A 13127-nucleotide genomic window follows, 5' to 3' on the forward strand; every position below is an offset into this window, starting at 1 on the left:
TTCTATTCAACAAAGATCAGTCAATTTCGATATCAGCCATGATAGATTCGGGTTGTGAACAAAGCCTAATTGACTCCCAGTTTGTTCAGCAGATGGGAATTGAGACTATTCCGCTCTCAACCCCATTAAGGGTCTCCGCTCTGAACGGTCGAGCCTTGCCCCAGATCACACACAAGACCAAACCAGTTAAAATGATATTATCTGGGAACCATTGTGAAGTCATTTCGTTTTTTGTCTTTCCTGCTGCTAACTCTCCCATTGTTTTGGGATTCTCTTGGTTGCAGCTCCACAATCCACACATTAACTGGTCAAAAAAGCATGTTGAATCCTGGTCTAGTTTGATCTTGGGGTACCCCAAGGTTCAATCCTAGGACCCCTTTTATTCAATATTTATATGCTCCCACTAGCTCAGGTTATAACAGGAAATAATATTAGCTACCACAACTATGCAGATGACACACAGCTCTACATTACGATGTCACCAGGTGACTCAGAGCCCATCCAATCACTGAACAGATGCTTAGAACAGATAAATGTGTGGATGTGCCAAAACTTTCTCCAGCTGAACAGAAACAAAACTGAAGTTATTATTTTTGGACCTAAAGAGGAACGATCTAGAGTCAATGCACAGCTTCAGTTATTACAACTGAAAACCAGCGATCAGCCCAAAACCTGGGAGTAGTGATGGACTCTGACCTGAACCTCCAGAGCCACATAAAGACAGTTACAAAGTCGGCCTTCTATAACCTGAAGAACATTTCCAGGATTAAAGGACTAATGTCTCAGCCAGATCTAGAGAAACTCGTCCATGCGTTCATCTTCAGTCGTATTGATTATTGCAACAGCGTCTTCACAGGTCTGTCCAACAAATCAATCAAACAGCTGCAGCTGATCCAGAATGCTGCTGCTGGCGTTCTCACTAAAACCAGGAAGATAGAGCACATAACACCAGTTCTAAAGTCCCTCCACTGGCTCCCTGTAGCTCAAAGAATAGACTTTAAAATATTGTTGTTAGTTTATAAATCACTGAACGGCTTAGCACCACAATACATTAAAGATATGCTTTTATTGTATCAACCTTCCAGACCTCTCAGGTCTTCCGGTTCTGGTCTGCTCTGCATCCCCAGAACCAGAACCAAACGAGGAGAAGCAGCTTTCAGCATCTATGCACCACGAATTTGGAACAAACTTCCAGAAAACTGTAAAACAGCTGAAACACTGACTTCTTTTAAATCTCAACTGAAAACCCACCTGTTTAGAATTGTATTTGAAATGTAATCAATTACAAATTTATTGATGTAACTTGACTTAATGATTGATTCTATATTGCATTGTGATTCTGTGTTTGTTATGATGTAAAGCACTTTGAAATGCCTTGCTGCTGAAATGTGCTATACAAATAAAATTTGATTGATTGATTGATTGATTGGTCAGTTTCTTGTCATTCTACTTGTCTCCATTCCGCAGTTCCTTCAGGTCCTTCCCCAGCGAAGCAGCAGGATGCAGACCCTGTCGATCTGTCCCTAATCCCAGCTGAGTATCATGACCTATCTCCAGTCTTCAGTAAGTCACATGCTCTTTCTCTACCTCCACACCGTCCATATCCTTCCGTCCAGGTTCCAGGAACATAAAACCAGACGCCCTTTCCAGAATGTTCTCCCCAGATGAGTCCGAAAAGGTTCCAGCCACCATCTTGCCCCCCAGCTGTACCGTGGCTACCTTGACATGGGAGGTTGAAGGTCTTATTCAGCAGGCTCTACAGTCCGAACCTGATCCAGGTACTGGTCCCCCGAACAGAATGTATGTTCCTCCCTCCGTTAGGGCCCGAGTAATCCATTGGCTACACACCTCTAAATTCTCAGCCCATCCTGGGATCAGTCGCACCATTGCTCTTGCATCTCGTCGTTTTTGGTGGCCCTCTCTCCATAAGGACATCAAAGAATATGTCCTGGCCTGCCCAATTTGTGCCAGAAACAAACCTTCACATCAGCGTCCTGCTGGTCTGTTACAACCCCTCGCCATCCCCAGACGTCCTTGGTCCCATATTTCCATAGATTTTGTTACTGGATTGCCCCCCTCCAAGGGCATGACAACCATCCTCACCATTATCGACCGCTTTTCTAAATGTTGCCATCTCATTCCCCTCAGAAAACTGCCTTCAGCTCTCCAGACCGCTCAACTCTTGATAAAACATGTGTTCCGACTCCATGGTATCCCTGTTGAGATCCTGTCTGACAGAGGCCCGCAATTTACCTCTCAGGTTTGGAAACAGTTTAGCGCGGCGCTTGGAGCTAAGGTGTCTCTCACCTCTGGTCATCATCCTCAAGCCAACGGTCAGTCTGAAAGGATGAATCAAGAACTCGAGAACACTCTCAGATGCGTTACTTCCTCCAATCCTGTCCTCTGGTCTCAGTTTCTGCCCTGGGTGGAGTACGCACATAACTCTCATGTTTCTGCATCCACTGGGTTCTCTCCTTTTGAAGTGTCCCTAGGTTATCAACCACCGTTGCTGTCTGCTGATGAACACCAAATTGCTGTCACCTCGGTTCAGCACCACATCCGCCGCTGTAAGTCAATTTGGAATAAGACCATTTCTGCACTCAATCGTACTGCGGACTTGAATCGGCGTGTGGCTGACCGCAAGCGGCGTCCTGCACCACAATACTCACCTGGACAAGAGGTTTGGCTATCCTCTAAGGACATTCCGTTGAAGTCCATGTCTAAGAAGTTATCTCCACGTTACATTGGTCCTTACGTTATTGAATCTGTCATCAGTCCATCTGCCGTTCGTCTCCGTTTACCCTCTTCTCTTCGTGTCCACCCCACCTTCCACGTCTCTCAGATCAAGCCTGTTCAGACCAGCTCCTTGTGCCCTCCTGCCGAGCCCCCTCCTCCCGCCCTTGATGTGAACGGGCACCCGGCTTATGCGGTCCGTCGGATTGTGGCCTCCCGGCGGCGGGGTAGAGGGTGGCAGTATCTCATTGACTGGGAGGGTTATGGCCCAGAGGACCGCTCTTGGGTGCCTGGGTCCTTCCTTTTAGATTCTACTTTGATCTCTGATTTCAATGCTTCCTCCTCTTCGGTTGGACCGCCTGGTGGCGGTCGTTGAGGGGGTGGTACTGTTGGGTTCCTGGGTGTTTCCTGTCTGTGGTTGGGGTTGCTGTTTCCCTGTCCATCCTTCAGGGGGCGCCTGGCAGTCATTCCTGGAGGGCGTGGACCAGCTGATATTCATCACCTGCACTGCATGATCTCATTTGGAGGAGCATAAGAGGAGGAGGCAGCCTACACACCAGTGCCAGAGTGTTTTGCCAGTTTTGGTATTACAGGCCACCTGAAGTTCTCCAGTGATCGAACTTTGTGAATTTCTAGTGATTCTTTGTTTTTTTTTGTGCCTCCATAGGAACTCTCACTACAGAAGCTGTGAACCCCTTAGTGGAAATCCAGCGCAGAACCTCTCCTTGTGACGCCGGTGGATTATTGCCCACCGGATGCCCAAGTCCATGAATCCCACCTTGGTGATCGGATCTCCACGCTCGCTGCCTTCCTCTCTCCGGCCATAACGAAACCCGCCCAGGTCTCGTCCGCCCTCCAGAGCTGCCCCACCACCATAAGCGAAGCAGCAACACTCGACCTCAAGTAATCCGCCCAGGATCCTTCAGACCTTCCCCCCCCCCCCCCGGTCCGTATCATCTCAGCTGAAGTAAGAACGTTAAGTTTTTTCCAGCAGTTTACCATTTCCTCCAGTCATCGAACTCACCATACTCTCTCACCCTTAGCTCCAACCAGAAGCATCGAATCCTCTCCGGACCAGTTTTTTCCCCTTTTTCTCTGACTGTCATTCTCTGCAATAAATATAATTTTACTGATTTCCCTTGTTCTGTGGGTGTTCTTGCATGTGGGTCAGACGATTAAAACCCAACATGACACAAACTACAAATTTAGCTTCAAACTAAATGTTTCCCAGCAGACTGACTAAAGACATTTCTCCCTCTTCCTCCTCTATCAGACCTTCTCTGCTCCTGCAGCAGGTTCCTCCATACCTGAGAGTTTCCAGTTCTGTAGGTAATAAAAATCAAAAACAGTCACATGTACAATGGATTAGGAAGTCTAACAACTGCTGGGAGGAAGGATCTGCAATAATGTTCCTTGTGTACCAGGATGCAGCAATCTGTCAAGTATCCAGAGCTACACTATCAATGTTAGCCTGAACCCAACCTTTCTAAATATTTCTCTTCTTGGTTCATTCAGGCTGCAGTAAAAGAAAACCAGCCATGTTTGTGTCCAGACTTAGCATGGTTACCCATCTCACAGTAAGACATCTATTATTATTTTACTCTATTATTGAAAAAAACATTTGCATCATAACTGATAGAATATAATGGACAGAAATCTGGTTTCACCAGGATTGAAAACATTTTACCTGAGAGTTTCCAGGTTGCAGTTTGGACTCTTCAGTCCAGCAGAGAGAAGCTTCACTCCTAAATCCCACAGCTCGTTGTTACTCAGGTCCAGTTCTCTGAGACTGGAGGACTGGGAGCTGAGAACTGAGGACAGAGCTTCACAGCTTCTCCATGAGAGGTTACAGTCACTCAGTCTGAGGAAACAGAGAGAAAAATCTGTTATTCAGCAAATCAGAAATATTTATTTCTTTATTTCCAGTCAAGAATTTTCTTCTTGGAAAGATTGAAATGACTTTTTACTTCACATATTTTTATGTTGACCTTTATTGTGAACTGGATCATTTTGTAGATGGCTCTCCTGTCTTGAAGGATTGAACAACAGACAACAAGGAGGCTGGCAAGAGAAATATTACAATCCACCATGAACTAAATGAATCCAGTGTCAGTTTTAACAGAAAGAGTCCAGTGGAAATCTAGGCTGAATAACAGCATCAGAGCTGGTTTGAGGGAAAACACCAGCTTCAAGCAAAGCAGAGAGAATCTCAGATTTCATCTTTCCCTTTTTAACTGCTTGGATACGGAGATGGAAAACTGAGCAGCAACTGACAAAAGCTGTTCCTTTGAGCAACAAGCTAACTATTCAGTTTCAAACTAAATGTTTCCCAGCAGACTGACTAAAGACATTTCTCCCTCTTCCTCCTCTATCAGACCTTCTCTGCTCCTGCAGCAGGTTCCTCCATACCTGAGAGCTTCCAGTCTCCAGTGTGGATCCTTCAGTCCAGCCGACAGCAGCTTCACTCCTGAGTCTCCTGGATGATTGTAGTTCAGGTCCAACTCTTTCAGATGGGAGGGGTTGGAGGTCAGAGCTGAGGCCAGAGAAGCACAGCCTTCCTCTGAGACCAAACAGCCTGATAAGCTGCAGACACACAATTCATCACATGATGAGAATATGAGAACATTGAGGTAGAACCCAAGGTCTGAACTGATCATTTTCACAAGAGGAAAAAAGTCAATAAATTAAATTGTAACTAAAATGAAATAGTAATAAAACTCTAATTCCGTTAAATGAGTAATAAAAATCAACATTTGTCACTTATAGAACAGATCAGAATAGAAACATCCTTCATTTTTCCACAGCAGGAAGTTCAGGTTTACCAGCAACAAGTTTAAGGTAAATGGAAAAATAAAACATTGAAGAAAAGGTAAAAATAAAAAATAATAAGAGGCTGTAGAGTAAGGACACATTTATAATAGAGGGATAATAATGCTGTACATTTAATAAAAATATCATAATCAGTTTGAAAAAATGTGCAGCTGAGTAGAGCAATTTATAATCATATGTAAGAGTTTTTGGGAGCAGTTCTGGTTAGAATGTCTAACAACTCCTGGGAGGAAGGATCTGCAATAATGCTCTTTTTTTCTTACAAAGCTGGATTGCAAGAGTCTTTGTTGCTCTGATCGTTTCACTGGCCTGGTGGAGCAGATTTATTTCTATAGATAGGTTTATAGTTGATGCATTTAAAACCAGGAGAGTGGACCAATCACACAGCTGATGCCTCTACATGTTGCCTCGTGCTGCCACTGCTTGATCTCTGAAGCCTGGATCACCTGCACCTCTTTTCACTCAAACTGGACACAGGCTGACCTGTATGGACATGGGCGTAAATCCCAGGTGGGTCGGGGGGTCCGGACCCCCGCAATCTTGGAATTGTCCCCCCAAATAAATCATGAAAGAAACCTTTGTATTTAAACAATATCATTATAAAAATGTAATAGAAACAAAGAAAGAAGTAAATCTGCCATTTATCTAAGAAAAGAACAAGAATTAATTTTAAGGAACCCCCCCACCATTCTTAGAACAATGGTTCAGTCCAAAGTGTAGGAGGAGCAACAGCAGCTGAACCACAGGCTCCGTTAGAGCCGCTGAAGTGAGGAGCTAGCTGTTAGCTGTGGCTCTGCAGCACAAACAAAAATCCCTCAGTAAGTAAATACTTAAAGCAAAAGATATGTGCAGTGAACCTTCGCTATTTCGCGGTTCACCTTTCGCGGTCTCGCTTTGCATCGTGTTTTGTGTTCTGCACTCTGATTGGCTAAACAGTCTCTCCACTTCTTCTCTACCTGTGTGTCAACAACGATGCGGTTTAATATGTACACGTACGTAAAACAGCTTGCCATATTTAACATAATCGATGGTGGCATGTCAGTTTATAAGAATCTTTTTGCCCAGAAGAAAAAAGAGCGACAACAACTAGATAACTATGTTCTTCTCTCGAAAAAACACACCTGCACCGCGGGCTTTAGAAGAAGAAAACCCGCTACAGAGCGGAGTCAGGATGCAGCGGCTCAGTCAGAAGAGCAGTGAAATACACGCGAGTCACTATTTGTCCTACTGTACTTTGTTTTGTTTTTTATCATAATCATTTTTTATTTTCTCCCGTTCTAATCCAATGATTCAGGTCGCGGTGGGGCGGCGCTGATCTCCGCAATTCGGGCACAGGAATCCGCTTTCAGTTCATATTAAAATTATTATTTTACAGTACAGTAGTTATTTGTAAAAGTAAAAAAAAATGTTTATACATTAGTTTTTATTTGTTAAACAAATGTGTGGGCCTGTAAAAAGGTTTTGTTCTTTGGTCTCAATGTATTATGGAGTATTTCATTGTATAATAATTGTAATAAAAATAAAGGTTACTATCCGCGGATTTCGCCTATTACGGTTTCTTTTTGGAACGTAACCTGGGCGAAAAACGAGGATTCACTGTAACACATTTTATTTACTTTCGCTGCTCAATAGGAAAAAACACACTAAGAAAAATCAGACCACATTTTGTTAATTTCATTAGTTCAGCTGAATCATGATAAACTGCATTATTATGCCTTAAATCAAAAGTAGCAAAACTGGCTACATTGCTTTCATAGACTTAGCTCCTTTTCTGTCGAATGTTGCTAATATTTCAATTATGTTTTGCTCTCATCATCTTCAATGTAGAGCCTTTAAAACCACAAAATAAATTCTGAACATTTTTCTAGGAAACTCTGGTGCTCAGCATTAAGTTTAAGTTATGATACTTCCCAAATATTCAATTTCTACATATTTATAGGTTCTCAGTTGTCCAGGACATAAAAACCCACTTGTTGCACATCCTATCACAGTTCCACTCTGGAATTCACTGAGTTTCTGACAGCAACAAATTCTTTAACAAATGTTTGTAAAAACAGTCTACATGCCTAAGTGCTTAATTTCATACACCTGTGGCCATGGAAGTTATTGGAACACTTGATTACGCTCATTTAAATGGTGGTCAAATATTTTTTTCAATCTCTGCTAGCAGCTAGTGGATAGATATAACTAGCATCGAGAAAATCTTACCTGAGAGTTTCCAGGTTGCAGTTTGGACTCTTCAGTCCAGCAGAGAGAAGCTTCACTCCTGAATCCTGCAGGTTGTTGTTACTCAGGTCCAGTTCTCTGAGACTGGAGGACTGGGAGCTGAGAACTGAGGACAGAGCTTCACAGCTTCTCTCTGAGAGGTTACAGCCATTCAGTCTGAGGAGACAGGGAGAAAAATCTGTTATTTAACAATTCCTCAAAATGTATGTTCTTTCAAATCAGCAATGTTCTTATTGGACAGAGAAGGAACTATCTTATTTTACACAACCTTTGCATATATTCTGAAATGGTTCATTCTACAGTTGGACCTCCAGCCTTAAAGGACTGAACTACAGGTAACAAGGAGGTTGGAAATAGCATTATAAATTTTCATAATTAACTATATTAATCTAATTTCAATTTTAACAGTGGAGAAGTTTTACTGCTTTAATATGTAACACTATTTCCAGCTGCTGAAGGAAGTCTGTTTATTTTTTGAGCAACAGCCCCAATGAAGATACAATGCACCAATATATAAACTGCAACATGAATATTTACCTCATAATTAGCAGATTCCTATCTATAAAAACTAGTGTAACAATCTGTGTCCTTACAGAGCTTTGTTGGAGGCTTTAACCACTGGCAGCAGCCTCAGAAGAACCTCCTCTGAAGCAAAGTATTTCTTCAGGTCAAACACATCCAGATCTTTTCCTGATGACACTAAGATGAAACCCAGAGCTGACCACTGAGCAGGAGATAGTTTATCTGTGGAGAGACTTCCTGAAGTCAGAGACTGTTGGATCTCCTCCACTAGAGAACGATCATTCAGTTCATTCAGACAGTGGAACAGATTGATGCTTTTCTCTGCAGACACATTCTCATTGATCTTCTCCTTGATGTACTGAACTGTTTCCTGATTGGTCTGTGAGCTACTTCCTGTCTTTGTCAGCAGACCTTGTAGGAGTCTCTGATTGGTCTGCAGTGAAAGTCCCAGGAGGAAGCGGAGGAACAAGTCCAGGTGTCCATTTGGACTCTGTAAGGCCTGGTCAACAGCTCTCTGATGGAGAGATTTTAGGTCAGATTTATTAAGTAATGAAGATTCCTTAGATATTTGAGTTTCTTTCATCACGTCAGAACCAGAGTTGATGAAGGTCAGATGAACATGAAGAGCAGCCAGAAACTCCTGAACACTCAGATGGACGAAGCAGAACACCTTGTCCTGGTACAGCCCTCTCTCCTCTTTAAAGATCTGTGTGAACACTCCTGAGTACACTGAGGCTGCTCTGATATCGATGCCACACTCTGTCAGGTCTGATTCATAGAAGATCAGGTTTCCTTTCTGCAGCTGATCAAAAGCCAGTTTTCCCAGAGACTCAATCATCTTCCTGCTCTCTGGACTCCAGTGTGGATCTGTTTCAGTTCCTCCATCATACTTGACCTTCTTCACTTTGGTCTGAACCACCAGAAAGTGGATGTACATCTCAGTCAGGGTTCTGGGCAGCTCTCCTCCCTCTCTGGTCTCCAACACATCCTCCAGAACTGTAGCAGTGATCCAGCAGAAGACTGGGATGTGGCACATGATGTGGAGGCTTCGTGATGTCTTCATGTGGGAGATGATCCTGCTGGCCTGCTCCTCATCTCTAAATCTCTTCCTGAAGTACTCCTCCTTCTGTGGGTCATTGAACCCCCTGACCTCTGTCACCATGCCAACACACTGAGGAGGGATCTGATTGACTGCTGCAGGTCGTGTGGTTATCCAGAGGAGAGCAGAGGGAAGCAGTTTCCCCCTGATGAGGTTTGTCAGCAGAACGTCCACTGAGGTGGACTCTGTAGCATCAGTCAGGATCTCCTTGTTGTGGAAGTCCAGAGGAAGTCGACTCTCATCCAGACCATCAAAGATGAACAGAACCTGGAAGTGTTCAAAGCTGCAGATTTCTTTGGTTTCACTAAAGAAATGATGAACAAGTTCCACCAAGCTGAACTGTTTATCTTTCAGCACATTCAGCTCTCTGAACGTGAATGGAAATATGAACTGGATGTTCTGGTGGGCTTTGTCTTCAGCCCAGTCCAGAGTGAACTTCTGTGTTAGGACTGTTTTCCCAATGCCAGCCACTCCCTTTGTCATCACTGTTCTGATTGGTTGATCTCTTCCAGGTGGGACTTTAAAGATGTCTTCTTGTCTGACTGTTGTTTCTGGTCTGTTTTTACTCCTGGATGCTGTTTCAATCTGTCTGACCTCATGTTCATCATTGACCTCTCCAGTCCCTCCCTCTGTGATGTAGAGCTCTGTGTAGATCTGGTTCAGAAGGGTTGGACTTCCTGCTTTAGCAATCCCCTCAAACACAGACTGGAACTTCTTCTTCAGACCAGATTTAAGTTGATGTTGACAAACTGGAGCAAAATGTCCTAAATTAACACAATAACGATAATCAGATATGAAAAAAATCATTTTTTGAATTTGATTACATCACTTCTGAAGATGTTTTGTGATTCCATCTCTTCAAATTTCAGTAAATGTGCAATTTATCTATCATTTCAAATCTTTGAAGAAATCGTCTTACTGCTCTGCAGACAGTCAGCCAGCTTTTCCTGCTTCATCCTCCTCAGGAAGTTCAGTGTGATCTTCATCACTGCCTCTCTGCTGCTCCTCCTCTGTTCTTCATCATCAGCTTCCAACACATCGTCATCTCTCTGACTCTCTGAATGTTCTGGGTAATCTGGACTCAGATCTTTCTGGATCTTCTTCAGTTCTTTCTTCACAAAAGTGACAATATTGTCCTCCAGCGTCTGGAATAGAATTATAGATGAAGGAAACATCATAAGCCAAACACCAGATGGATGTTGGACAGACTGACAGTCCTCTGGTCTACAAAGAGCAGCATGAAGGTGACTTTGAACAGAACTCATGGAAAAGTACTTCTTGTACATATACAGACCATAAATATGGAGTCAAACACAGCATGAAGCTGTGTTTGTTTCTGCTGGGCAGATGGACCACTGGGAACCTCTGAGCTCTGCTGGTCCACTCTGGAGGAACCAGGAACAATTAGGAAGTCAGTAAATATTCATTCATCAGTATTCATAGATGGAATCACCAAGAGTTTGACATTAAAATTCCATAAAGCAGAAAAACAGAGCATCACATAAAAATAATACAAAGAAGTTAGGTGGAAGATTAACTACAACAATGGAGACCAGTAACACCAGAAACACACAGTAGACATTTCAAAATGTTGGTACTGAAAGTGGACTTCTAACAGTCCACACTGTCAGCAGATCTGATGCTGGTGGAGACAGTTTCCCAGAGCTTGGGGACAGTGGAAATGAAGGGTCTGTCCACACAGGTCTTCAGGACAGTGTGGGACATCCATCAGGTTCCTATGAATAGATCTGAGGTGATGTGGACATGGAGGAGGTCATGGAAATGTATTCCACAGTCTGACATGGAGCCAGGAAGCAGCAGAACATCATCATCAACACCCAGTGATGAAGATAAGATGGTGTTTTCAATAGAACAGAGCAGCTGATTTTTGTAGATAATAGATCAAACCTCTCTGTAAATATAACTGGGAACATCTGAGTTCTTACTGGTTCTATTTCTACAGTTACAACAATTAGTAATGGCGCACCTCTCTGATGATGGCGGTCCAGGAGATTTCAAGTCAATCTTATGATTCATTGAATTGTTGCTTTTAAAGGACACACAGCTGGGTTCTGGTTCTTCTTCTTGTGTGAAACTCTGATGGATCCTGGTAAAAAAAAAAACTCTAAAAACTTTCTGTGGAGTTCTGTTTTAAAGATTAATTTTATTGTGACCGTTTGTAAAATAAAGAGCTGTGAGACACAACAGAACCAAAGAGATCGTCAACTTGATGTTCTAAATGATTCCTATCAGAACCGGTCCAATCCTCCAACATGTTCCTGATCATTGATCCTCCTGAATAATGTCCAGCCTTCTTTAAAGAGCAGAAAGATTTGTTTCTGAGACCAACATGTTGGTTTGAAATGACTGAGAGAAGTTTGGTGATCTTAGTGTTGAGCTCTGACATGGAGAAGAACCAGGAATCATTTCCACTCTGACCATCCAAGGAGGATCTGATGGAGCTTCAATCAGAACCAGATGGTCCGTTAGAGACACTGAAGCCCACTGCTCAATCAGATCCACAAGATAATTTATTTAGTTTAACTGGATCATATTGGATGATGTTTGAAACATGGAGATGTAATTATAATCATGAAATTTATTCATAGAAACTGTTTTGTGTTAATGTTAATATTGTACAAAATAAATGAATAAATTTGTTTTGAAAAAAATAAGTTGATGCAAAACAGAATAAAATGCAATTAAATGTTTGTTATTCAAAGGTCATGTCAACATAATAGTTGATGGAATTGTGTCCTGGTTTAAAAGTGAGTTTATTCTGGTTAATTTTTTCTGGGATTCATCAGCAATAATTGCTTATGTATGGTGTCAATAACTGGCCAGTAGGGGGCAGTGTCATTACCTGAATGATGGTTAAATTGATCTCAGGGAAACATCAGATCGAATTTTAAGACTTCTGTAAACTAGATGGACGTGTAGAACCTCTGGGTAAAGATTGTTGATCTTAATGGACCTGATTAATACTCAAGTTATTTAAATAATTTTTGCAGTAGCAACAATTCATTTGGACTTTACTGTCTCCATGGTATCATGTTATTATGGAGACATCAATGTTATTTATGTAATGCATATGAACAAAAAATAACCTGAAATTCATTCTAATGTTTTCATAACAACAGAACCCAACAGAACTTGTTATCATCACATGGCCACAATAACAGATATAAACTGAACAGTTACAGCAGTTAGAAACAGCTCACCTCTCTGATGGTGGAGATCCAGGAGATTTAAAGTTAATGATCAAATCCATTGACCTGTCACTTTTAAAGGACACACAGCTGGGTTCTGGTTTTGGTTCTGGTTTGAGTCTCTGATGGATCCTGACAGAAACATGATGATTAAAACTTAATCAGCAAAGAGGAGCAGCAGCAGCTTCATCACCACGTCTGTTCTGGCCTGATATAGTGAACGCTGTGTGAAAAGGGCTGTGGACAGTTAGAGATGGTGACCTCACCTCTGACCTTTGCTCTGGCTCTCATCTTCCCCACACAGAGTGGTTTTAGAGGGAGGGACTCCCTCCTCTCTGTCCTCACACTGATCCATGCTGCTGAATTCACATCAGCTCACACACACTTTCTACCTTCACCTGCAGAGGAAACACACATCATTCATCTGCACATCAACTCTGATCATCCTTTACATCATTAGAGCTGGAAAAAGATCAGCTCCTCCTCCTCTGATTGGCTCTTCTTCTCTG

At 42.5% G+C, this 13127-nt stretch overlaps 1 protein-coding gene across 1 annotated transcript in view; it reads right to left on the reverse strand.

Moving 5' to 3' along the window:
- The window catches only part of LOC111609488 (NACHT, LRR and PYD domains-containing protein 3-like), a 28654-nt gene extending 15748 nt beyond the window's left edge, over nucleotides 1-12906 (reverse strand). The window contains exons 1-7 of the mRNA XM_023338233.1: nucleotides 12885-12906; nucleotides 12631-12750; nucleotides 11397-11516; nucleotides 10704-10794; nucleotides 10329-10554; nucleotides 8382-10173; nucleotides 7771-7944 (exon numbers count right to left, since the gene is read on the reverse strand). Of these exons, the coding sequence (XP_023194001.1) occupies nucleotides 7771-7944; nucleotides 8382-10173; nucleotides 10329-10554; nucleotides 10704-10794; nucleotides 11397-11516; nucleotides 12631-12680 (2453 nt within the window). The 5' untranslated portion in view covers nucleotides 12681-12750; nucleotides 12885-12906. The remainder of the gene's footprint in view (nucleotides 1-7770; nucleotides 7945-8381; nucleotides 10174-10328; nucleotides 10555-10703; nucleotides 10795-11396; nucleotides 11517-12630; nucleotides 12751-12884) is intronic.
- Nucleotides 12907-13127: the final 221 nt, after the last annotated feature.

The sequence above is a fragment of the Xiphophorus maculatus genome, chromosome 8 (genome assembly GCF_002775205.1).
Source record: "Xiphophorus maculatus strain JP 163 A chromosome 8, X_maculatus-5.0-male, whole genome shotgun sequence".
NCBI classification, from domain to species: domain Eukaryota; kingdom Metazoa; phylum Chordata; class Actinopteri; order Cyprinodontiformes; family Poeciliidae; genus Xiphophorus; species Xiphophorus maculatus.